Below are 24,662 nucleotides of genomic sequence, written 5' to 3' on the forward strand. Positions count from 1 at the left end.
GGGTAGCCAGGAGAGATGTTGACGATTATTGATGTTTTAAGCCACTATATTTTAGGATAATTTGTTTTACAGCAACAGAGAGCTAATGCAAGCTTTTTAGTTTACTTCATGCTTTTCTAAATATTCCAAGTTTTCTATAGTGAACAAGACTGCTTTTATAAAAAGAATGGACAGATGTTATTTGTAAGAAGACAACTGGGCCAGAGTGAGGCATCTTGAATTTTTATTTTTTTTTTAAATTCTTTCTACTCCACTGGGAACAAGAACATTCACAGACAGGATTATTCCTCTTCCTACAAATGTTTATCAAACGTTGTGTTAATACAAAATAGCAATTTCACAAACACAGAGAGGATCCAATACCAGCAGGACATTTTAAAAAAGTCATGCCACAGATGCCAGTCCCCGACGCCGTAGACACTAGGTCTAGAAAGACGAGTGTAAAGGACAGTCAGAGCTCCCGCTTCCCCCTCCCCGCCCCCCCAAGAAAGGCCTTAACAAGCAACAGGAACCATTCCTGCGCAGAAGCGGACAGATTCGTAGTGAAACCCGGCAATGTAAACAGGCCTGGCGGGCGATTCATTCAGCGGGGTCAGGGCCCGAAATTTGAAATTGCTTATGGAGGCAAAACAGCCCTTGCAAAATTGGGTCCCCTCACGTTTCAAACAGATTCACTGTCTCCCTTCCCAGCCCTGCCTGAATCAAGGCGGACACACATTCAGCCCGCCGGAGATTTCTATGACCCATCCAGCCCCAGGGCCCCCCAGAACGTGGGGCCATCATCACCAGGATAAGAGACCCAAAAATCTGGTCTTGCATTCCTCTCAGTGGGGTCAGGGTTCTGAGCTGCCAGATCCTCTGAGGCTACTAACTTCTTTCTCTTTAACTATCCCCATCTGGCCTTGGGCACGCACGTTCCCGAGGTATGGCACCACGCCGATCCCCCCCAATCACGGCAGAACAGGCACTAAGCACCCAGTACCAGTGCCCATGGCTTTGCAGGACAGTACCACCCAGAACGATTCCCAGAGCTGACGGTTCAGACCCACTCTTGCGGCGTAAAAGTCACTTGGTGGGTTACAACCAGCAACCTGAATAGATGACAAGGGGTAGGACCGACAGGGCGGGTAGCTCATCACACAAGTTGGGGCTGCGTCGGCGACGGATGTGTAAACTGGAATCACAGTGTAAAATGCATTTCTCCTGATGGGTAGTAATCAAAAAGGTTTGGGAGACAGGCATCTGGGAATAAACGGAGGAGGACCGCTGACCCACGCCAGGCAGATCCCATGACGCACAGGTGACCCTCCTGATACGGGCCGCAGCCGGAGTGATGCATCTCCCCTCCTAACACCACTACGAGGGCGCAGGTCGGTCCTGAGAGCCCATCACAAGGCCGGCTTGCACAGAGAAGGCTGTCAGGAGCCAGCAGGTTGGATGGGCACAGGGACTCCACGCAGACCCGGGATAACCAATCAGGGCTGTGCCCGCCGCCCACCGCCCACCGTGCCCCGGTAACGAACAGCAGTCCCACAACTCGGGGCTCACTGGCTGCCAGGCCCTGTGAGAGGCTTTGGGCTCCAGTGTCCGTGCCCCGTGCAGAGAGTCCCAGCCCTTGCCAGTTCCCAAAGGCAGGAGCAGAGAATGCAGAAGCATTCTCAAGCCTTTCGGGGCTCAGGTAAAACGGACTCAGCTCAGGAACTGAGCAGCCAAGGGATGGCGTTGCTAAAGACAGGAGAACGAGGCCCCACGAGGACCTCAAGGAGAGGCCTTCATCCGCTGCCCCAGAGCTCAGCTTACAGGGAGCAAGCCAGTGGAAGGAGGAGGGTGTGACACCCCAGGGCCATGACTTGGGTTCCAGCCCTGCCCTGCACCACCGGATGACCTTGGGCAAGTCAGGCGGCCTCTCCCAACCGCCTCAGGCTCCCCATGTAATAAGGAAACAGCAATTCCCTCCTGCCAGGTGCTGCCGGGAGAAACATACAAGAAAGATACAAGAACAAAATGTGTACACGTCTAGAGCTGGCTGTATATGGCCTGTTACGCAGATAAAGAGGGGGATGGAACCGAGAAAGGTGAACCCCTGCCGCAGGCAGTGGAAGCTGCTAAACCAGCTCTCCAAAAATATCAAGCTCAGGTCTGCAGCCTGGATGCGTGCGAAGGGCCGACGCCTACAGGAGGCTCCCGAGCCTCACCTTCCCCACCTCGGAAGAGGAGGAGGAGATACAGACTGAGCTCCCCCCGCTCCCCCCACAAATGTGCACCGAGCACCTAAGTGCCATGTGCTGTGTTGGGCACTGGGCATGATCGGTAAAGATGTAGGGCCTGCCCTCAACTGGGTGTCCCTGACGGTCGCTCACAACCCCTCTGCCTCCCAGCCCCGCCCACCTCTCCAGCTCCAGCTCTGGGAGAGTGTTGGTGTGTGCAACATTTGTTACCAACTGTACCACAAAGGGGAAAGTCTCCCAAGGCCCGAGGTCAAGCTGTTTTCATACTACCACTACATTATTTATCTGTCCCTCCGCGGCCTTCATGCAAAGGTTTCCCGAGGCTACATCACAGGCGATGGGCACAAGCTCGTGTCAAAGCAAGCACGAGAATCCAGTTGTCTTCTGTTAAGCCAGACATTTCGAGAAATGTGCAAGAACATAAGACAATGCCACGCCTCCACCCGAATCTCTTTTGTTTGGAAAAAATGGTTACTTTGAGTAGAAAAATATGTTACTTAGGTTAATGTGAAATGCGGTTATCTTTACGCGAATAGGTATTTTCAAATGTTGTCCCTTTTAACTTCAAGGGTGATGAATGTCAATATTAGAGATAGCCCATAAACACAGGTTCTTTGGTGTCCTCAACGATTTTTAAGGGCACAAAGGGGTTCCAAAAAGTTTGAGAACCACTGATGTACTAGTGTTTGTCCAACGGAAGCTTCTGGGACGATGAAGATTGTCTTTACCTGCGCTGGGAGCAACTAGCCAGACGTGGCTACTCAGTAAGCACTTCAAATGTGGCTAGTACCCCTGCGGCACTGAATTTCTGTTTTTATTTAATTTTAGTGGACTTACGCGTAAATAGCCACCCGGGTCGACACCAGACTGCACAGAGCTTCTGTACGTGACGTATGGTGTTTCTCCGTCCCCTGGGGTTCCCTTTATTTTCCCTACACGGTATCTATCAGAGGCGTCTGGGCACAGAGGAGGGTCTCAGTGTTACTCCCGGGAGGAGCTGGGTCCACAGCCCTCTGCTCCCCCAGGGGACCTCTCCTCAATCTGGGGAAGGGTCTGCCATGCGGAGTCAAGCCAGCCAGCCCGCCAGTTTGGGCTCTGTGCTCATCCCTGACGTGCACAGTTTGGAAACGGACTGGCAGCAGCTTACAATCAGCTGAGTAAGACCAACCAAACCAGCTCTTTTTAACAGCAGACCAGACGAAAGCCCAGAGAGGGCAAGTAATCTGCCGAAAATCACACAGCAAGAGGGAAGCTTCACATCCACGCACGGAAAGCAAGGCCACGGGGGAGGGCTGGTGCTTCCTCCCTGCCAGACCAGGGGGAGCCACGCCGCCTGAGCCACCAGGCTGTGAGAGAGGCAGCAGAGGGCTGCACATCCAGTCACCGGATGGCTCAGGATTCGCCACAGCCTTCTACCCAGAGCATGGGCTGCGGGACCCAGGGAAGAAAAGAAAAGTATGGGAGGGAAAGGCACTGGCCCCAGCCCGACCTGGCTCTGTGCCCCGGGCGTATCACTGCCCCGCTCTCATCCTCACTCTCCGGGGACAAAACCGAGCTGTGCCACCCCTTCTGGCTCATGTTCAAGGTCAGCGTTGCTCAGGCTCCCAGACTTGCTCATCTCACCTCAAGTAAGGCAACCAGAAAGGCCGATGGGTCTGGGATCCACACATTTCCTGCCAGCCACCCGTGCGTGGGCAGGTGTGCCGTCGGGACCCGGGGCTCGGAGCCCTCGCAGGGAATCCGGCTGCTGCGGTGAGCGCCGGCATCCGGCCAGAGTGTCCTCAGAGTAAGTCTAGGGAGAGACACAGCGCGGCCCCTCCCAGTCACCCGGCCACTAGGAGCCAGATGGCTACACGCTCCTCCAAATGAGCGTCCTTTGAAAGACTGGGTGGGAGTTTCTGCCCGTGTCTCCCATGCTGGCCTGAATGCGGGGCTACTGAATGAAGCCTCACACCTTTGCAATAACCGTTCAGAGCACGTGAACCGGCTGAAACAGAAACACGGAGCCTACCACCATTTCAAGCGCTCCTATCCACGGGCTGGGAACCCAAAAATGGGGTTGCCAGTGTTTTAGGGAGCAGACAGTGGAGTGGGGGAGAGCCCATGGCTGCCAGATACTGGCTGTGTGCCCTTGGACAAGTTACTTAACCTCTCTGAGCCTTAGTCTCCAAATCAGTAAAATGGGCTCATGCCCACCTCTTAGAGTGCTTGTAAAAACGACATAAATCACAGGGCTTGGGACAAAGCGGATGAAACGTCAGTGACAGCGCCCAATTTCAGGAACGGCCTGTGCATAAACACAGGCTGCTGAGGGGCATTAACGCCGCGAATCTGGGAAATTAAGTGAAATGGAACCCAAAGCAAGAGCAGTGGTTTGGTGCCCCCCACCCCGGACACGTGTCTGTCCTCTGGAGACTGACTCTATGACCCCATCACTAACGTGCAGGGCACGGCCTCAAAGGGGATGGGCTCCAGAGCAGGGCTTCCAGAAACAGTGTCCAGACCACCCGGAAGAGTGCATACTCCAGAGTGCCATCCTGACCTACTGGCTCAGCAGTCCCCGGGGTGGTGGTGGGGGGGGGGGGGGGGCTGGATCTGTGGTTCAGCCAAGCCCTGTGGAGGTTCCCTGGCCAAGCCCTGGGGTCATGAACACTGCTCTGACTTCCTCCAGCACAGGCATGGCCTTTGCCCCCGGTTCACAAAAGAAAGCGGTTCCGTGTGCTGACCGCAATCTCCATCCCGCACGTGAGATGCCGGACGTGGCTGAAAGTCTTGGGTGCCACCCAGCGTAGGGCCGGACCTGGATCAGGTCCCACCGGCTCCCAGTTCCAGACTCCCGAGGGGGAGTTTCCGAGCATCTCAATGCCACGCCTGACCCCGCACGGGGACCCTGCAGAGCTGGTTTGTTCTCACAACTTGGCATCCCGGGCCGGCCAGGCTCCGTGCGTGAGGGGGCACAGTCAGGAAGCGGTGGGGCAGCGGCGTGCTGGGCGGGCCCGTGCGGGCTTGTGAGGGTCAAAGACGCTCATCCCCTCCCCAGGCATCTTCGGTGGTGTCACTGGGGTAGCTGGAAACTGGCCATGGGAGCATTTACACCAGGGAAGTCATCAAATGCTACACACTAGTGCTTTGTTTTGCTTTCTCAATCATTAAAAATGCTCAGCCCAGGGGCGCCTGCGTGGCTCAGTCCGTTGAGCGTCCGACTTCGGCTCAGGTCATGATCTCACGGTTTCTGAGTTCGAGCCCCACATCGGGCTCTGTGCTGGCAGCTCCGAGCCTGGAGCCTGCTTCAGATTCTGTGTCTCCCTCTCTCTCTGCCCCTCCCCCACTTGCACTTGTCTCTCTCTCTCTCAAAACTAAATAAACATCAAAAAAAAATTTTTTTTAAATGCTCAGCCCAGACTTGGGGGTAGTGGACCTATCCTTTCAGGACCCCACGATGAGGTCCCCAGAGCCCACCCTGCGGCATCGGGTTGCACGGTAGGCGGTGGCTTTCTAAGTCACTAGACTCACTTCTCAGACCTCTGAGCTCTCCCTGCCCCTCTTAGCCCCTGAGCTGTCCCCGCCCCTGCTTCCCAAAGGAGGCCTGAGCTGGGAAAACATTCCCAGCGCTTCAGCTTTTGCAGACGAAATGGAAAAGAGAGCTTGGTGTGCGGAAAACCCCAGAAAAGCTAGGAATGCCACGTTCTGGAGAAGCCCTCTACGTCACCCCGCTGTGCGGGGCCCCCACCCCCACCGTCAGTCTAGACCCACTTGGGACTCCCATCCCGCACCCACCGGTGACCGGTGCCCTCCTAGGGTGCTCCCAGCCTGAGCCCGATGCTGACGGGGAGAAGGGACGCTCCGTCCCGTTCCCACCACACGTGCAATTTCCAGTCAAGAAAGGCAGGTCTGGTGTGTGGCGTTGGCTTAAAGACCCCTGGCCCGAGAGACCGCTGGCCCCGGGGACTACCCTCGGCAAGTTCTGCCCAGGACCCATCAGGGGGTTCCCACCGGCTGGCAGGCAGGCCTCACCAGCAAGCGCACCTGCTCTGGCTTGCCCAGACGACCGCCAGTGGACTCAGTCAGCAGGCTGTCACCTCCAGGCCTGTCCCCCAGCCCGGCCAAGCGGCGGAGCCTCCCCAACCCGCCTTCATCCCTCCCTGCTCACCGGCTCCCACCCCTCACCCACCCCAGCAGTGTCCACCTAACTCAGGAACCACTGCTGAAGCACCCAGAACGTCAAAGAGGTCTGCAAACCGCCTCCCTTGCTCCTTGGGGCATGATGGTCACTTTGCTGGGTCGTCCTGGCATACGACAGCCTCAAAGGTGGCCAGGAAGAGGGGGCTGGCTTCTGAATTCCCGGTGTCCCTCCCTCTCCACCCCTGCATGTCCAATGCACAGACTAGAATGCTTACCCACAGGAGGGGATGGCCTGAGCAACGTCTTGTCCTTTCCTGCACTGTTTGTGACACATTTTGGAAGGGGTCCAGGGTCTGGGTTTAGATGAAATGGAATGCTGGGAAACTCACTTTCACAACGATGCTGAGGGAGAGAAAGGGTTCACAGGAAACACCCTGAAGTGGAATAAGGGGAAGGAATGTGGTCAAGGCCCTACAGAGCGGTGTCCTCACCAGCCTGTCCACAGTCTGAAATTCCACCATTAGTCATTCATTCCTCTGGCTAGTACCGCTGACACGCCTAGAAGGGTGTCACCTTCATTATCAGAGGTTGGTTCTCACGTGGACCACTAAGAGAGCTATGAGGATACGAGGCTGGGAGTTTAATTCGTTATCCTACTGAACCTTCAAGCAACGCTGCAAAGTGCCGCCTTACTATACCCATTTTATAGCTGAGGACACTGAGGCACAGAGAGGTTAAGGAACTGGCCCAAGCCCTTACTAACAGAAGATGCCAGATTTGATGTCAGACCCAGCAGGACACCGTGCCTCTCTCAAAGAGCTCCTGGGTCGGGGAGCAGGTGCAAGGACCAGGGTGACAAAGGACAGAGATCAAAGCTGTGGTGCAGGTGAGCACGGGGGGTGTTGGGAAGCAGGCGGGAGCCCCCCACGTCAGAGGAAGGCCAGAAGTCCCTCGATACTGACGCCTGAGCAGGGCTTTGAAGGAGGAGTGGGGATGAGACAGGTGGATGGAGGGGTGAACCAGCGCCTCAAAAGGTGTGGGCCACGAAGGGGCAGGCTGCCTCGGGGGGGGAAAATGATGCAAGACCAAAACGGCAGGAGGAGGGGGCAGGAAATGAAGGTATCACATAAAGAACTCAGCTGCAGAGCCACTGAAGTCCCAGGTCCCAGGCGCCCAGGCCCGGTCCCGTAACGGGGCTTTGGCTGTGACAGGACTTTCACGTCAGCTTGGCACGGGGCTGGGGCCTTGCTTTGGGAGGTTTCCTGATGGGCTTCCCAGAGCTAACGCGAGCCCCTCCCCCTGCCTCAGGCCCAGGCAGAGATCACAGCACTGCGTCCCTGCCCCCATTCAGGGAAGAGGGCCTCCCCAGGACCCCGCCCCCACAAAGCTTCCTCTCCTCATCCCCACCCTCCAACCCTGACCCCAACTGATGGCGAGCAGACCAGATGAAGGCAGCTTCCAGAGGCTGGGAATGCCAGCGGAGACACACAGACATGCACACGTGTGTGCACACCCGCACACACCCACGCACAGGCCCGAGCGCAAAAAAATCCCCAAAGCATCTGCTGGCTCAGAACCCGCCTATCTCAGGAATGTGTTGGATGACTTAAAACTGGCTTCGGTACATGGGGATTCCAGATGCTGGGACCCTGAAGTATCCTGGAATGTACTAGAACGAAGCATAAGGCATCCTGTCTTTTTGCCCACCCAACTCTGGTTGGGAGTCGCAGACTGAGGCCTGTCTACCTTGAGACAGAGGTTTGATCCAGAGATTCTGAGATTCCCATTCAGATCGAGGGCTGGGCCTGGATCCCCTCCCGAGTAAATGTCCATGCGCCAGGTCAGAGCGGCCAGCCCAGCCCCTGGAGGACGCTGTGAGGACAGGTCCCTGGGGGCCTTGACATTGGGCTGCTGGGGGCTTCAGAGGTGGGAGTATCCCAACACTGGGGACACTCTGCCCAGATCCCTATGGAACCTTCCCTCTGGGGCTCATGGGAGGAGCCTCTCAGGGCCACTGATTGGCAACAAGCAAGAATCACCGAATGTTGGCATCACGAGCCCTAAACGTGGAGCAGGCCAGCAAGTTCCAGGCCTGCCGCACCCCCCCCCCCCCCCCCAACCAACGAATGGCTGATAACTTCTCTGGGTTTGTCAGCATAAGAAGAGAACGTCTGCCCCGAGGTTCTCTGCACCGAGAACCAGCTACAGTGGAGCACAAGGTCAGGTATGCTCAGGTTGCCTGCCTTAGTTTCCCCTTACTGCCCCAGACCGCCCACTCCAGGGGCTTCCCCGAAAGGGACAAGGGAGAAGGAGTGCAGGAGGCAAGCGCGCTCCCCCGCCTGGAGACAGACATTTAACTGGTCTGGCCACGACCCCAGTGCAGAGCACGCCAGGCAAGAAAGGCTAAGAGGCGCCATCAGGAGTGCTGAGCTGCCCTGAGCACCGCCTGGAGGAGAATTCTGATGCCGCACCATGCTGCAGTTGATTGGTAATGTCTGCTGTGGTCACAGGTATTCACCATCCCTGATGTAAAGCTGGGTGACTCCCTGAACAGGGCGCGATTCCCCAGCCAGGACTTTGGTAGCAGAGGAGGCCCTGGCCGGCCGGGTACAAACAAGCCACTGACTCCCTAACAGATTTCTGAGGACCTTAAGGAGCACATATTGGCCCAGGGTCCCCCCCAGTTTGCCAGGACAATGTCTGCTCCCTTTTCTGAAGACATTAATGTTGTCTGTATTAGGAAACGCTTGCCTAGAATAGAAACACATTACAGGGTTAACTTCTCCTCTGTAAATATGACTAAATGTGTTCTTTCTCACCTGGGACCCTAAGGACGTTCTGGCTGTTACCAACCAGAAGTAGCCTCAGACCCATCAAAGCTCTGCCCGTGGACGCGCAGACGGGCCTGGGCGCTGTGCTCTGGACCAACGTTCACAGAAACACTTCCCATGATGCTCTGCCCCGTGCAGTCTGGGCCACCTCATTTGGACACCTTGGTCTGCAGGGTGCTGGGCAGATAGAGGTACCTCCAGATGGCATAGTAGTGGGTGCCAGCACCAAATGCCACAAAGAGATGCCAGATGGCGTGGGCAAAGGGGATCCTCCCGTCACTCTTGAAGAACACCATGCCCAAGCAGTAGAAGACCCCTCCGGTCATCAGCTCCCAAATGCCCTCGGTGTTGGGCTGTCGGCAAGAACAAGGGTGGGGCGCAGGTCAGAAGAGCAGGCAGCAGGGCCGGGAGCACCCCACCACCCCCCCTCCCACCCAACGAAAAGAGACGTGCATGGTGAGCCTCCCCAGATTCCCGGGAAGGGTGTCCCCACATGTGCTGCCAATTCCCCCCAGATTAATTCTCAGATGTCACTCGGTTCTATCAAAACCCCAGAGAATATTCTACAGTCTATCTTTTCTAAAAATTAACACATCTGGGTATACACCCAAAAGAAGTGAAGGCAAGGACTTGAACAGATACGTGTACAACCAGGTTCACAGCAGGCAAAGCGTGGAAGCAACCACACATCCACCCACGGATGAATGGATAAATGAACCACTGTTCTTGTCAGTTCACGCAATGGACTATCTCACTCCGAGCTAACAAGGAAGGAAACTCTGACAGGTGCTACCACATGGATGAACCTGGGGGACGTGATGCTGAGTGGCATAAGCCAGACACGGAAGGACGAACACCGTAGGATGCCACGCATATAAGGTCCCAGGACTTCATCAAATGCATGGAGGCAAGAAGTAGGATGGAGGTGACCAGGGGCTGGGGGAGGAGGAACAGGGAGTCAGTGTCTAACGGGGACAGAGGTTCAGTTAGGGAAGATGAGAAGGTTCTGGACATGGACGGTGGCGACAGATCCACAATAATGTGAACGTGCTTAACGCCACTGAACTGTATACTTAAAACGGCTAAAACCATAAATTTTATGTATATTTTATCCCAATTTTTTTAAAAGGAATACATGTCCATGGGGAAACATTTCAGAGAAACCAAACCAAAAATACGAAGAGAGAAGTAGTGAGGGCACCTGGGCGGCTTAGTGGGTTAAGCGTCTGACTCTTGATTTCGGCTCGGGTCATAATCTCACGGTCCATGGGATCGAGCCCCGTGCCAGGCTCTGCAGGGACAGCATGGGGCCTGCTTGGGATTCTGTCTCCCTCTCTCTCTCCGCCCCTCCCCCACTAGTGCACGTGCTCTCTTTCTCTCTCGCTCTCTCAAAATAAATAAACTGATAAAGAAAGTCGTAGTCCCAGCCTTCAGAGATGAGCACTATTAACAATGGAGTCGTTCGTGGTTAAAGGAACAGCAGAGGGGCGCCTGGGTGGCTCAGTCGGTTAAGCCTCCGACTTCAGCTCAGGTCACGATCTCGCGGTCCGTGAGTTCGAGCCCCGCGTCGGGCTCTGGGCTGATGGCTCAGAGCCTGGAGCCTGCTTCCGATTCTGTGTCTCCCTCTCTCTCTGCCCCTCCCCCGTTCATTCTGTGTCTCTGTCTCAAAAATAAACGTTAAAAAAAAAAAAAAAAAGAAGGGACAGCGGAGACTGCGTGAGAACTTGCCACGCCACCCCCCCCCCATGCCCCTCGGTCCACTTTTACACGCATTACAGGCTACCGCTGTCAACAGTGCTTTACGGTATCCTTCCAGAAACGTTCTCTCCACGTGCAATACGCAGCATGCACTTCGTACGTATGTACTATGCGCAGGAACGGATCTTTCTCGATCATTCCAGATAAACGGGCTCACGCCATCCCCACCACGCTCTGACTCCATGCTGGATTCACTCCTCTGCCGGGGATCGGTCTGCATTCCCACAGCGGGAGCCGTCTCCATTCTTTTCAGCCGCTGCGGAGCATCCCAGGGGATGCACGTCCGCCAACGTCTGTGCTCAGTCCTAGAGAGTGTGGTGCCTCCCAGTACTTGCCACGTGCCGGGCACTGCATGAACGGCCTCGGGGGGTTATCTGACGCCACCTCCACAACGTCCTCATGAGGCGGGTGTCACGCTATATGGCGGTCATGGAAACACGCCCACGACACGTGGTAAGCGAGCAAAGCTCACTGCAGAGCGGCACATTTCGTGTCACCTCGTCTTTTTAGAAGAAAGCCAAGTCAGCGTGTCTGCAAAGCCACGTGGACTTGCATGTAAATAAATAGAAAGGACACACAGCAACCAGAATGGGGGTTGCAGCTGGGGCGGGATATTGGGAGAAGGCAGAAGGCGGCTTTGGCTCGTTCACATACTTTCAGACTCCTTTTTTGCAGTGACTATGTGTTTAAATATATGCTTACCATATACAAGTATATAAGTACTTAAATGTATGCAAGTATACATGTACTTAAATGTGTAATACATAAGTTGATGCATACTGTATAATTTAATATTTATTCCACGTCATTCATAAAACGTAAAACATTTTTAATAACTTTGAGTCTTTAAAAATTTGAAAATATGTATTTGATATACATTATATCATGTAATATTTAGTATATTTCATAAAATTTGTAAGAATCTGAAAATAAATTCAAATACAATTTTTTAACTTTTTGATTTTGAAAATACTTATTGAATATAAATTATACAATGCAATCTAATAAAATTCATTAGAATTTTGAAAGACATTTAGTAGCTTTAAATTAAAAAACATTTCATAGAAATTATAAAAATGTAATGTTTAATATACTTCATAAATTTTTAAAAATTTTAAAAAGTAAATTTAAATTTTTCTTTATTTTTTTAATATAATTCATTGTCAAGTTAGCGGACATACAGTGTATACAGCACGCTCTTGGCTTCAGGAATAGATTCTCACGATTCATTGCTTACATACAACAAACACCCAAGGCTCATCCCGACACGTGCCCTCCTCAATGTCCATCACCCATTTTTTATTTTATTTTATTTTTTTTTTTTAAATTTTTTTTTTCAACATTTTTTATTTATTTTTGGGACAGAGAGAGGCAGAGCATGAACGGGGGAGGGGCAGAGAGAGAGGGAGACACAGAATCGGAAGCAGGCTCCAGGCTCCGAGCCATCAGCCCAGAGCCCGACGCGGGGCTCGAACTCACGGACCGCGAGATCGTGACCTGGCTGAAGTCGGACGCTCAACCGACTGCGCCACCCAGGCGCCCCCATCACCCATTTTTTAAACATAAATTTAAATTTCTTTAATTCAAAAACTTTTTTGGTAATATAAATTATACAGTGTAATATTTAGTTTAATATAATTCATACTTTTTTTTAACTATTATTTATTTTGAGAGAGAGAGAGCATGAGCAGGGGAACAGCAGACAGAGGGAGAAGAGAGAATCCCAAGCAGGCTCTGTGCTGACAGCCTCAGATGCAGGGCTCAAACTCACAAACCATGAGATCATGACCCGAGCCTAAATCAAGAGTCGGACTGAGCCACCCAGTCACCCCTAATTCATAAAATTTGTTAAATAAGTTTAAATATTAAAAATTTATTTTATTTTAAAATATTTAATATAAAATACACAGGGTAATACTTAATATACTTCATAAGATTTTTAAAAATTTTAGAATACATTTAAAGTATGTTTAAGATTTTTAAAACTTTAAAAATATTTATTTAATATAAATTATATAGTGTAATATTTAATTTAATACACTTCATAAACTTTTTTTAAATTTAAAAAGCAATTTAAATAATTTAACTTTAGAAACTTAACAATATTTAACATGAATTACATAATTTAATATTTAATAGATAACTTAAATATATGTACTTAAATGAAAATAAACTTGGAGGGGGGAAAAAGCAACCTGTAAGAATAAATACAAATCATAGGGAAAATCCTGAGCAGGAGGACTAATGGGGCCACGGATTAAAATGCAATTAAGCTACACTAAGCAAAATGGTCTGGTGCCAGGATAGACAGTCCCCTTGATGAAACAGAATTGAAATCTCGGAAGTAGACGCACATATATGCATGAATTTAACAGTTTCACACAGCGGTTTTCAACGGCAGATAATGGACATCACTGGCTAAGTATTCGGGGAGGAATCACCACGTACAGGAGAAACAAGAGTTAGAAGAAAAGTTACCTATTAAAGGTTAAACCATAAAAGAAACAGGAGAAAATACGGGTGACTGTTATCCCTAAACTTGGGGAAAGGAAGACCTTCCTAACCATAACGCTTAGGATAAAACCCATACAATTTAAAAAACAAACAAACAAACAAACAAACAAACCTGTGAGATTTCACTGAATATCCTTTTGACATCAACCAACAATGACAGTATAAAAATAATAAACTGTTACTTGGCCTAGGGAGGGTACCGGGCAGGCTGAATTTACTGTGCCCACCTCACAGATGGGGCAACTGAGGGTCAGGGAGGAGACGGGGTCCATGCACGGCCACCCAGCTTCTTCTCTTCCTGGGCGGGGGCCTCAGTCCTCTCCCTGCAAGGCTCTGCCCCTCACAGGCTGGGCAAAGCTACCCGGAGATCCTATGCCCCACGGTCTGAGGTTATGGGGACAGACCCTGGCCTGGCCACTCAGGGGCCACAAAAGCGCTGCCGGCTGCTTCCCCTCTCAGTGTCCATCTCCAGTGACGCCCGGGGCAAGGACGCTGGATGCTGTGGGTACGCCTCCCGCGCTCCATATGGGCTCAGAAAGTGTGCAGTGAAGGAACCTGGTTGCCCTTTCTGGGCTTGGTTTGGGAGCTTAGGATGTGGCAACACCCAAGGGGGTAATCATTAAGTCCTGAGCCTCGGCTCTGCCTCCGTGCCCAGGGATGTTATTATACAGATTTAATTTAGCAACTGGGGACTACGTCCTACGCACCATTCTAATCCCTCTCCGTGGGATTTAATCCTTAAACACACAGCAGGGCTGAAGCGTGGAGGGTCACAGCTCACTGGAGGTTGGGCAGAGTCGGTGCTGCAGAGCCGAGGAGTCGAGCCCCCCCACCCCAGGATTAAGCCGCATGCTCTACGGCCCCTCTAGACCTCACTCTGCCCGTGTGCCAGAGGAGGGGCTCCGACTGGACAACCCCGAGAGTCACCCCGGGTCCCTCCGGCCAGCCGGGAGCCCCCAGGCCGGGTAGGTGGTACTTACCATTGAGAGGATGACCAGGGCGGGGAAGAAGCCCATGATAACATAGCAGAGCAGCTCCACGAGCTTGTACCTGGCGGGAAGACAAGCCATCTGGGCCTCGGGACAGCGTAAGGCTCCCCGTGCTGGGTAGGAGGGGACCCCTGACCGAGTGAGGAGGACTCCACCCTCTGCCCAGCACTCCTCGGCTCAGATGCCACCCAGCTACACACAGCAGGTGCTGGCGGAACTGGGGGGTCCTGGTTTCCGCCCTCGCGAGGACAGGCCAGGATTGCCAGTGCTGAGTGTGGCACGCGTGTGGGCGCTTGCCACGCTCCAGCCCGGACGGTCATTACCATGTCATCTGAGCACCTCCTCCCGCTGGGCCCAAGCAGCCGCCTTCCATCCACCTGAGTGGCCACATCGACTGACACCTGTGTGCCAGGAAGTCAACTGTTCCCTTTTGCTTCTCTGTTTCTGTCTTCACCCGACAACAGGACGGAAGTAAAGGGAGTCCCCGTCATCTGCTAACCCGGTTTAGGGAAGGTGGGTAACACGTGACCCACAGGGCCTTTTCAAAAACCTCTTCAGATTGACCCTACAGGCTGTGGCCTTGGGCCATCCACGGGCCCGAGCCCCAGGATGTCAGGCAGAGCAGTGCCGTCATGCTTCGGAGTCATCTTGGGGGGGGTCTCATCTCCCCAGGAGCAGAGAGGAGGCCCCGCCTCCCCTGGGCTCCCACTCCCACCCCCGCCCCCTCAGCCCTGGCTTACCGCTCATGGAAGAAGAAGACATAGACGGTGCCCACAGAGGCCATGATCCAGACCAGCCAACGCATATGCGAGGCCCAGGGGCCCAGCTCCCGAAGGTTCAACCTGGGAGAGAGCCGAGGGCAGAGCCTGAGGGGGGTTCCTCCCTTCCCTGCCACAGGAAGGCTGACCCCAGAGAAAGCCTGTGCCCTAAGGCTCCCCAGAAGGGCCATGGGCTGTCATGGAAAAACCCAAGAAATGCTGCTTGGTACGTGCACACGGCTCAGAGAGGACATTCATCACAGCACGGACCACACAGGAAGAGCCAGAAGGTACCCAAATGTCTGCCAGGAGGGGAAGGGGGACTGGTTATCAACTTCCTGCCTGTCAGCTCCAAACCCCCACTTTCTGCCTGCTCCGAGATAACGGAGACGAGGGAGCCGGACCGAGTCCATTTTTCCCCGGCCGCAGGCACGACGTTGTTGGGCTTTGTCGGGGAGTGCAGTGAAGACGCTTCGCAGGAGGAAAGGCTCTTCCTTCCGGACCCCTGCGGTCCTCCCACCACATTCCCTGGGGAGCAGGCTTTTCTCTCCACTGCTCGGCCAGACTGTTTCCCCAGGGCGAGCTGCCTGGCAGGGCACGGCTTTCTCTAGCACTTGGCCTCAGCTGTTCTCCAGGTGTTGACCTGGGTGCCGGCGGTACAGCGGCAGGTCCCGGATGCTGCAGGCCCGTGGCCCAGGCCAGGGGGCTGCTCCCTGCACCCTGTCTTCAGCCCCACACACTTGCACACGGGGCCCCCTCCCCCGTCAGGGACTCCCGTCCAGCAAGCTGTCTGACCTTCACCCTGAGCAGCTGTCTGCACGACTGAACCGCACCGAAACGCTCTAGGTTCCTGCAGGGGCCTCTCTAGCTGCTGGTTCCAGGAGCACCCAGCAAACAGCAGCTTCCGCGGCACCGAGCAAGTGCTGAAGCTCGGTACCTCCTGTGGCTGGCCTCCCCCGGCACCCCAGAGGGCTGATTTCCAGCAAGCTGCACCCACAGGCCCCTCAGGAGCTTCTCTGCCATCCCGTGCGCAAAGACCGGACCCTTCTTGGGGCGCCTGGGTGCCTCAGTTGGTTAAGCGACTTCAGCTCAGGTCATGATCTCACGGTTCGTGAGTTCAAGCCCGCGTCGGGCTCTGTGCTGATAGCTCAGAACCCGGAGCCTGCTTCGGATTCTGTGTCTCCCTCTTTCTCTCTGCCCTTCCTCTGCCTGTGTTCTCGTTCACTCTCTCTCTCTCTCTCTCAAAAACAAATAAACATTAAAAAAAAAAAAGACCAGACCCTTTCCAATGAGGTGGAAGGTCTGCCCTGGACGGAGGGACAGGTCCATAGTTGTCCCTTGTATCTGCCGCTCCTGGCTTCTCTGGATTTGTCACTGACGCTGGTTAACCAATTCTCCACTATTCCAATCTCCTATTATTAATTCTTTATACCAAATTATCCGTCAGAGCGGTTTGAAAATAGAACTATCTGCAACTAGGTGCATACATCTCCAAGGCATGCCGGCAGGTGTTGGGGTGGGGAGCGAGTGGAGAACAGCAGGGCTGTATTATCTGCATACGTGAAGACAGACCTGTAAATGCACAGACACTGACCGGAGTCCCTTGTCGATGGGGACACGGGAGCTCCATCTAGAAAGGGCCAGTCAATGATGGTTGTGGTTTGGCGGGGGGGTGGGGGGGGGGTGCGGAGGGGTCCTTTCACTTTTTTCTCGAGTGAATTTCTTGAGTGAGAATACCTTCTGTAAAACCTCTGCCCTCCCTGTCCCCACAAAAAAGCAAGTGGCTCAGAGTCCATTTGTCATTATAAAGAAGTTAAGTTGGATGTCCATCGACTGACAAATGGATAAAGAAAAGGTGGTAAATACACAGGAACATTACCCGGCGATCCAAAAGACTGAAATCTTACCATTTGCAACAACGTAGATGGAACTAGAGTGTTATGTATTATGTTTAGTGAAATAGACAAAGACACATGCGCGATTTCACTCACATGTGGAATTTAAGAAACAAAACAGAGGAACACAGGGCAAGGGAAGGAAAAATAAGATAAACACAGGGAGGGGGACAAACCACAAGAGACTCTTAAATACAGAGAACAAACTGAGGGTTGCTGGAGGGGAGAGGGGTGGGGGATGGGCTAAATGGGCAAGGGACATCAAGGAGGGCACTTGTTGGAATCAGCACCGGGGGTTATACGTAAGTGACACATCATTAAATTCTATTCCTGAAATCTTATTACACTATATATTAACTTAGATTTAAATTAAAAAAAAAAAAGTTAAGTCGGGGCACCTTGGGTGGCTCAGTCAGTTAAGCATCCAACTCTTGGCTTCGACTCAGGTCACGATCTCGGGGTCGTGAGATAGAGCCCCCAGTCGGGCTCCACACTGGGCACGGAGTCTGCTTTAGATTGTTTCTCTCCCTCTACCGCTTACGCTCTTTCTCAAATAAATAAACAACAACAAAAAAGAAGTTATACTAGAAACCTTAAAGGTAAAAATAAATAAATAACTCGACTCGTTACCCAAAAGAACCATCAGGGAAGATCTTTCTAGATCTCCAAACAAACACGACATAGACCAATGGGTAGGAGAATGAGTAGGGATGGGATGGAGGGCGTGGGCGGAGGAAGGGATAGAAGGAGAATGGGCTGGTATGGAGGTCAAGGGCGAAGGAGGAGTGAGCATCCAACCACATTTTTTACTAAAATATCACAGAGAAGTTCAACTTGACTTTAACAGAAGAAAATGAACCCTTCCCCCGCCTAAAAAAAATGTGAACTTCCAACAAATATTTCTGCTTTTCTCTTTCTACCATGCCAGAGCCCTTCAACCATATTTTACACCCTTTATGGAAGCAAAGACTGTGTAGGAATCTTACATGTGGACCTACATCCAAGCTATCAAAAACAAACACAAAAAAATGGGGTTTCCTGACTGAGGCAAGGATGGGGGGAACCCACGGTCATTCACACCCCCACCCCCCGTGGTCCTCTGGGTACCTCCAGGCCTCCGCAGAAAACAGCTTGAGAACCAGAGCAATTCAAAGAAAAGTACCCACCAGGGGCGCCCGGGTGGCTCAGTCGGTTAAGCGACGGACTCTTGATTTCGGCTCAGGTCATGATCTCGCGGCTTCTCGGGTTCAAGCCCCACATCAGGCTCTGTGCGGGCACCGCGTAGCCTGCTTGGGATTCTCTCTCTACCTCTCTAGCTGCCCTCCCCCCCCCATACTGTTTCTGTCTCTCTCAAAAATAAATAAACTTAATTTTTTCTTTTAATTAAAAAAAAAAAGTTCCCACCAAAGGAATGTACATCATCTGTCCCACGTCCCCTTTTCACCAGGCACCCAGGCGCTCAGTTTTCCAGCCGGAAAACGGGTCACCAACCTTCTCTATCTCCCCCCTCACATCCAATCGACCCCCACGTTCTGCTCATTCTTCCTCCTGAACGGCTCGCAGACCCAAGGCACGTTACCCGCTCCCCTCGTTCGCGGCACTTAACCACCGTTGTGCTTCATCTCCTGGCTCGGTATTGGGACAGCCCACGTCTGTGTTCCCTGTGAGACCCTAAGTCCCATTAGGGGAGAGAGCCGGTACCTTGGCTTACGGCCTTATCCTCAGCCGCCGGCACAGGACCGGGACAGAGCCCGGGCCCAGTCAGCCGCAGCCGGGGGTAAAGAAGAGAGACGCAGGGATTAAAGCAGAGGGGAGGACAGTCCACGGATCGTTCTAGAAATCCATGTCAAAGATAGTTACTGCAGCCGAGCACCAAACTTAGCTCCACTCCACTCGGCCACATCCAAAAGGAAACCTGACATCGCCTGGTTCCCGGCAACCGCAGGCGGTGCACCGGGCACACCGGGGCTGACCACAGCTGGCTGCGTGGAATGAGCTCCCTCCTCCTGTGGCTCCTGGGGTCTCTCTCCTGCTCCCGGCCTGCTCCAGCAGGCTGCCCCTCCCCCAGGACCTGTGCCTATTCTAGAAGCCTCCAGACATATGCCTGCCCACCTGAGCATCCGACGGTCAGAAGCATACTGGTTTTGGGGAGAGAAGCGGGTCCCCTCCTGTCCTGAAGCCCAGCTGGTCATGGGGCACCGTCTGCCCTGTCCCCAGGCAGGCAGCAGCGGGGCTGGTTTCTGGGGCGGCGGTGGGCGGGGAGAGACCAGCCCAGGAAACCCCCATCGCCCCGGAGAATAGCCCGAGCAGCCTCCCATCTACACTCCGTGTGCCTCCACACTGGTATGAGAACAGCCAGAAAACCATGGTTCCGTAATCTCCCCAAAACCTGGGCACCACGCAAAGCTTGCCACAGGAGCATGGACACCTGAGGTGCGGCCCCCAGAACGCTGTCCGGCACGGAGAGTAGTGGGTGGGTGGCAACCGTGACTCCGTGGGTCTCACCAGGCACGTGCTCCGTGGAAGAAGCGGGATCCGAAAGAACGACGCCACTGACACGAAATAAACAATCAGGCAAAACTATCGTATGGCGACGGGTGTCGGGGCTGTGGTAACCTGGAGGGGGACGAGGGCGCTGGACGTGGTCTGCTTCAGCTGGGTGCGGGCCGCTGTGTGTGAAAATCGGCTTATTTTGCACAGGGACACGGGTGCACACTCTGCAGGCAAGGCACCTACACTGAGACGTGTTTCCTAAAGCAACAGCCTTTGCGTACACACACAAAACCCACTCAGCAGCACACATAACGGAAGAGAACGCCTCACTTATGATGGCCAAAAATAGAAGTTTCCTAGGTGAGCGGAGTTCAGTAGGTTAAGCATCTGACTTCAGCTCAGGTCACGATCTATCTCATGGTTCGTGGGTTCGAGCCCCGCGTGGGACTCTGTGCTGACAGCTCAGAGCCCGGAGCCTGCTTCAGAGTCGGTGTCTCCCTCTCTCTGCCCCTCCCCTGCTTGTGCTCTGTCTCTGCCTCTCAGAATAAAAAAAAAATAAACATTTAAAAAAAAGAAAGAGGGGCGCCTGGGTGGCTCAGTCGGTTGGGCATCCGACTTCAGCCCGGGTCACGATCTCGCGGTCCGTGAGTTCGAGCCCCGCATCAGGCTCTGGGCTGATGGCTCAGAGCCTGGAGCCTGCTTCCGATTCTGTGTCTCCCTCTCTCTCTGCCCCTCCCCCGTTCATGCTCTGTCTCTCTCTCTATCTCAAAAATAAATAAAAACGTTAAAAAAAAAAATTAAAAAAAAAGAAAGAAAGAAATTTCCTAGGCCAAAACAGAACGAACCTTCCCGTGGCTCCCCACCCTTCAGAAGCCCACACGCACGTTCTCAGAGCGGCACACCTCCTCCAGGCAGCCCTCCCAAGGCCCCCACGCCACAGCAGCACCTCCTCTGAGCTCCCACAGCTGCACGCACACAGGGCTGTCTTACCACGCCATCACTGTCCTGTCACAGATGTCCATCCACCAGCCAGACCCTCGGGGTCCAAACGCCCACCGTCACCCGGCCACACAGTACGCATTCACCAACCATGAGTGCAATGGCTCAGCCGCCTCCCCAGACTTGTAGAGCATGGCCTGAAGCTTTTTCCCCCAAATTTTTAAATGTCTATTTATTTTTGAGAGAGAAGGCGGGGTAGGGGGGGGTGGAGAGTGTGCAGGGGAGGGGCAGAGATAGGAAGACAGAGGATCCAAAGCAGGCTCCACGCTATGAGTGCACAGCCCAGTGTGGGGCTCAGACTCACGAGCCATGAGATCATGACCTGAGTGGAAATCAAGAACTGGCTGCTTAGCCTGACTGAGCCACTCAGGCGCCCCGGGTGTGGCCTGAAGCTTAGTGTTTCTTTCTTTCAGAACTTTCCGGATTTACTACTAAATCAAGGTGGAAAACCCCCGGGTCACTCGCTGGGGGAGTTTAAAACTGATACAACGTGTGGTGATCTGGCAATAGTTAACCAAATTACAAAGGTTCACTCCCTGCTGCCCAGGAGTCCAAGTCTCGCATTTATCAGACAAAGATCGGGCTTGACCACACAAAGCTGCTGTTTTTGTAGGTCAGAAAAGGCCGCGTCTCAGCAATTCATACGATTGGAGCCAACATATCCGTGCGTGTGTGCTAAATGATACACAAACAACAAGATTCACTGAGGTTCTGTCTCTCTTGGCAAAGGGGTGGACCGTCCCACTGCCATAAATACCCACACACAGGGGACGGCCAGGAAACAGTATGCTGCTGCAGAAAGAAATAAAAGATTGGGAAGGGGTGGTTCAGTCAGTTAAGCGTCCTCCAACTTGGGCTCAGGTGATGACCTCGCGGTTCGTGAGTTCGAGCCCCGCGTCGGGCTCTGTGCTGACAGCTCAGAGCCTGGAGCCTGCTTCGGATTCTGTGTCTCCCTCTCTCTGGTCCTCCCCCGACACTCACGCTTTGTCTCCCTCTCTCTCAAGAATAAATAAACATTTTTAAAAACTTAAAAAAAAAAAACAAAGAAAAAAGAAAAGATTGGGAAAATCTTGGGGCACCTGGGTGGCATAGTCAGTTAAGCAGCCGACTCTTGACTTCGGCTCAGGTCATGATCTCGCGGTTCATGAGTTCGAGCCCCACGTCGGGCTCTGCGATCACAGCACAGAGCCTGCTTTGGATCCTCTGTCTCCCTCTTTCTGGCCCTCTCACGCTCGCACACTCTCACTCTCTCTCAAAAATAAATCAACATTAAAAAAAAAAAAAAGGCCGCACTTCAATGTACTAATGTAGAGAGGTGTCCCCGGCAACATTACCGAGAACAAATGCAATTTGCAGTTTGTATGGTATCCTTCCCTTTTGCTCTAAAAGTTGGAGGAAAAATAGAAGTATAAACATATAAATTTACAACATCACTACGCACGTATGTACGTGTGCACCCATTTGCTCTTTTAGCACAAAGTAACTCTGGAAACACACACAAGAAACTGGTAATACGTAGTTGCTTCTAGAAGGAGAATGGGCAGAGGGCATCTTTTTACCCACACCCTTTTGTGCCGAGCCAGCATGTCACCCAGCCAAATACAAAAAGGAATTCAGAGAAAAGAGAAGAAGCCAGCCCTTCCCGGGAACGGCACACAGATGCTCACCAGGGCGCGTAGGAGGCCGCTATGAAGAAGTAGATGACCATGCGGTCGAACATGTGCAGGCAACGTTCCACCATCCTGGAGCAGAGAAGGGTCAGGGTCAGGGTCAGGGTCAGGGTCAGAGTCAGGGCCCCAGAGCCACGCCCTGGACGAACATGCTTCCCCGCAGGTGGGGAAGAGTCCGGGCTGGGGGCGGGCTCACCTCTACCCAGCCACGACCCTTGGGCTTCCGGGTCCCCATCTGTGAGTGACCAGAGTAGTGGTTTTCAAACCAGTCTCCCCATGACCCTGGGGGTTGAATGGAGAACCCCCGCAGGTCTCTCGGAGGACCCCCCTTCTCCTGAAGGGTAAGGATGGACCCCCTCGCCTGCACTTGAATCACGGCAACTCTGCATTTTGGCTTTTTTTTTTTTTTAGTTTATTTATTTATTTTGAGAGAGACACACACACGTGTGTTCACATAAAAAAGAGAAAGAGAGGCGAGCAGGGGAGGGGCAGAGAGAGGCGGGGGGGGGGGGGCAGGGGAGAGAATTCCAAACAGGCTCTGGGTTCGTCAGCACAGAGCCGGATGTGGGGCTCGAACTCATGAACCACGAGATCATGACCTGAGCCAAAATCAAGAATCAGACCCTTAACTGACTGAGGCACTCAGGCGCCCCTGCATTTTGGCTTTATACACTGGGCTTTTCAAAAGATTTCAAATGATGAACGAATTTGGTGGTTAAAACAAAATGCAACACCAACAAAACCATGTGCCCCCCGCCAAAAACTATGTGCTCCCTCCGACCTCAAAGACCCTCTGGGTCCTGGCATCCTGGTTCAGATCCAGGCTCTGGAGCCAGAAGGCCTGGGTTCGAGTCCCAACCTTACCACTTATGGACTGTATGACCTTGACCTGGCTCCTCACCATCTCTCAGCCTCGGCTCTCTCATCTGTCAAGCAGGGAGGATATCCGCAGCCTGTCACGGGCTGGCCGTGAGGGTTAAGTGAGTTGGTACTTTGCACGTGTAAGAAGAAGTACTCAACAAACACTGGCTGTTTTTGTTGTGACCTCACGTTGTGGTAGCCAACCTCCAAAATGGTGCCCGAAGAGCCCCACCTTCTGGTAAGCCCACCCATGTGCAGCCCCCTCCCACGATGAATAAGGCAAACACATGTAACCAACAGGGGGCTGCGGAAAGGATGGAGTGTGATTTCTGAGTCTAGATCCTAAAAGATATTATCGCCTCTGCCTTGTCCTCTTGGAACACTAACTTTGGGAGAAATGAGCCACATGTCTGTGGAGAGGCCCATGTGGGAAGCACTGAGCACCCCGTAAACATCCAGCAGCAACCTGCCAACCAGGTGAGGGAGCCACCTTGCAAGCGGCTCCAGCCCCAGTCAAGCCTTCAGATGAGAGCAGCCCCGGGGCCCAGCACCTTGACTCCCCCAGAGATCGAGAACCACAGCCGGGCAGTTAAGCTCCTGAAATCCTGACTCCGAAGCTTCGAGAGATAGCCAAGGTTTCCAGTTACTCAAAACCTCTGCGATTTAGGGTCATGTGTTACAGAGCGATAGGTAACTAATACAAGGCATGGTTCTGTCCAGCAAACTTCAGCTCTCAATAAATCCGACCAGGGATTCTACATATGGTTTAACTTCACGTCTCCCTAGAAATAAAAGCGGTAACAACAGCTAGTCCGTATAGGGCAGGGACCATAAGCAGAGCACTGGTCTAAGCAATTTGTGACCAATAACTCTTTAATCCCGCCTAGAAGATAGGTACTATTATGTTCATCCACTCCGTGACAGACGTGGACAGCCACGGGCAACACAGTGACACCACTGGTTATGCGGGCAGTGACTTCAACACACAAGAGGACACACAGTATGGCTGCTTTATATGAGGTCCCCAGAGGAGTCAGATTCACAGAGACAGAAGGCAGGATGGGGGGTGCCAGGGGCTGGCGGAGGGGTGGGGAGTGAGCGTTTAAAGGGGACAGAGCTTCAGTTCCGGAAGATGAAGAAAGTTCTGGAGATGCTGGTGGTGACTGCACAGCCATGTGACTGTGTTTAATGCCCCTGAGAGGGACACCTGAGACTGGTCAAGATAGTCAATTTACATTATGTGTATTCACCACAGTGTTTTTAAAAATTAAAAGCAAAGAGGGGCGCCTGGGTGGGTCAGTTGCTGAAGTGTCTGACTTCAGCTCAGGTCATGACCTCGCGGTTCGTGAGTTCGAGCCCCGCGTCAGGCTCTGTGCTGACAGCTCAGAGCCCGGAGCCTGCTTCGGATTCTGTGTCTCCCTCTCTCTCTGCCCCTCCCCACTTGCGCACTCTCTCTCTCTGTCTCAAAAATAAATAAACATTAAAAAAATCATAGAACATAAAAATTAAAAGCAAAGAAAAACTTAATTCATTAATTAAAAAAT

At 52.9% G+C, this 24,662-nt stretch overlaps 1 protein-coding gene across 10 annotated transcripts in view; it reads right to left on the reverse strand.

The window, feature by feature from the left end:
- MMD2 (monocyte to macrophage differentiation associated 2) overlaps positions 1-24,662 on the reverse strand; it is a 62,818-nt gene that overhangs the window by 9,071 nt on the left and 29,085 nt on the right. For 3 of the 10 annotated variants that reach the window (XM_078439816.2, XM_078439818.2, XM_078439820.2), the window contains 4 exons: positions 22,255-22,329; positions 15,183-15,284; positions 14,434-14,503; positions 207-9,534 (listed from right to left, as the gene is read on the reverse strand). In XM_078439816.2, coding sequence (XP_078295942.1) covers positions 9,331-9,534; positions 14,434-14,503; positions 15,183-15,284; positions 22,255-22,329 — 451 coding nt within the window. In that variant the 3' untranslated portion in view covers positions 207-9,330. The other 7 variants (XM_078439824.1, XM_078439822.1, XR_013552828.2 and 4 more) reach the window with 6 other exon arrangements.

Source organism: Panthera onca, chromosome E3 (assembly GCF_046562875.1).
Source record: "Panthera onca isolate mPanOnc1 chromosome E3, mPanOnc1 haplotype 2, whole genome shotgun sequence".
Classification (NCBI taxonomy): domain Eukaryota; kingdom Metazoa; phylum Chordata; class Mammalia; order Carnivora; family Felidae; genus Panthera; species Panthera onca.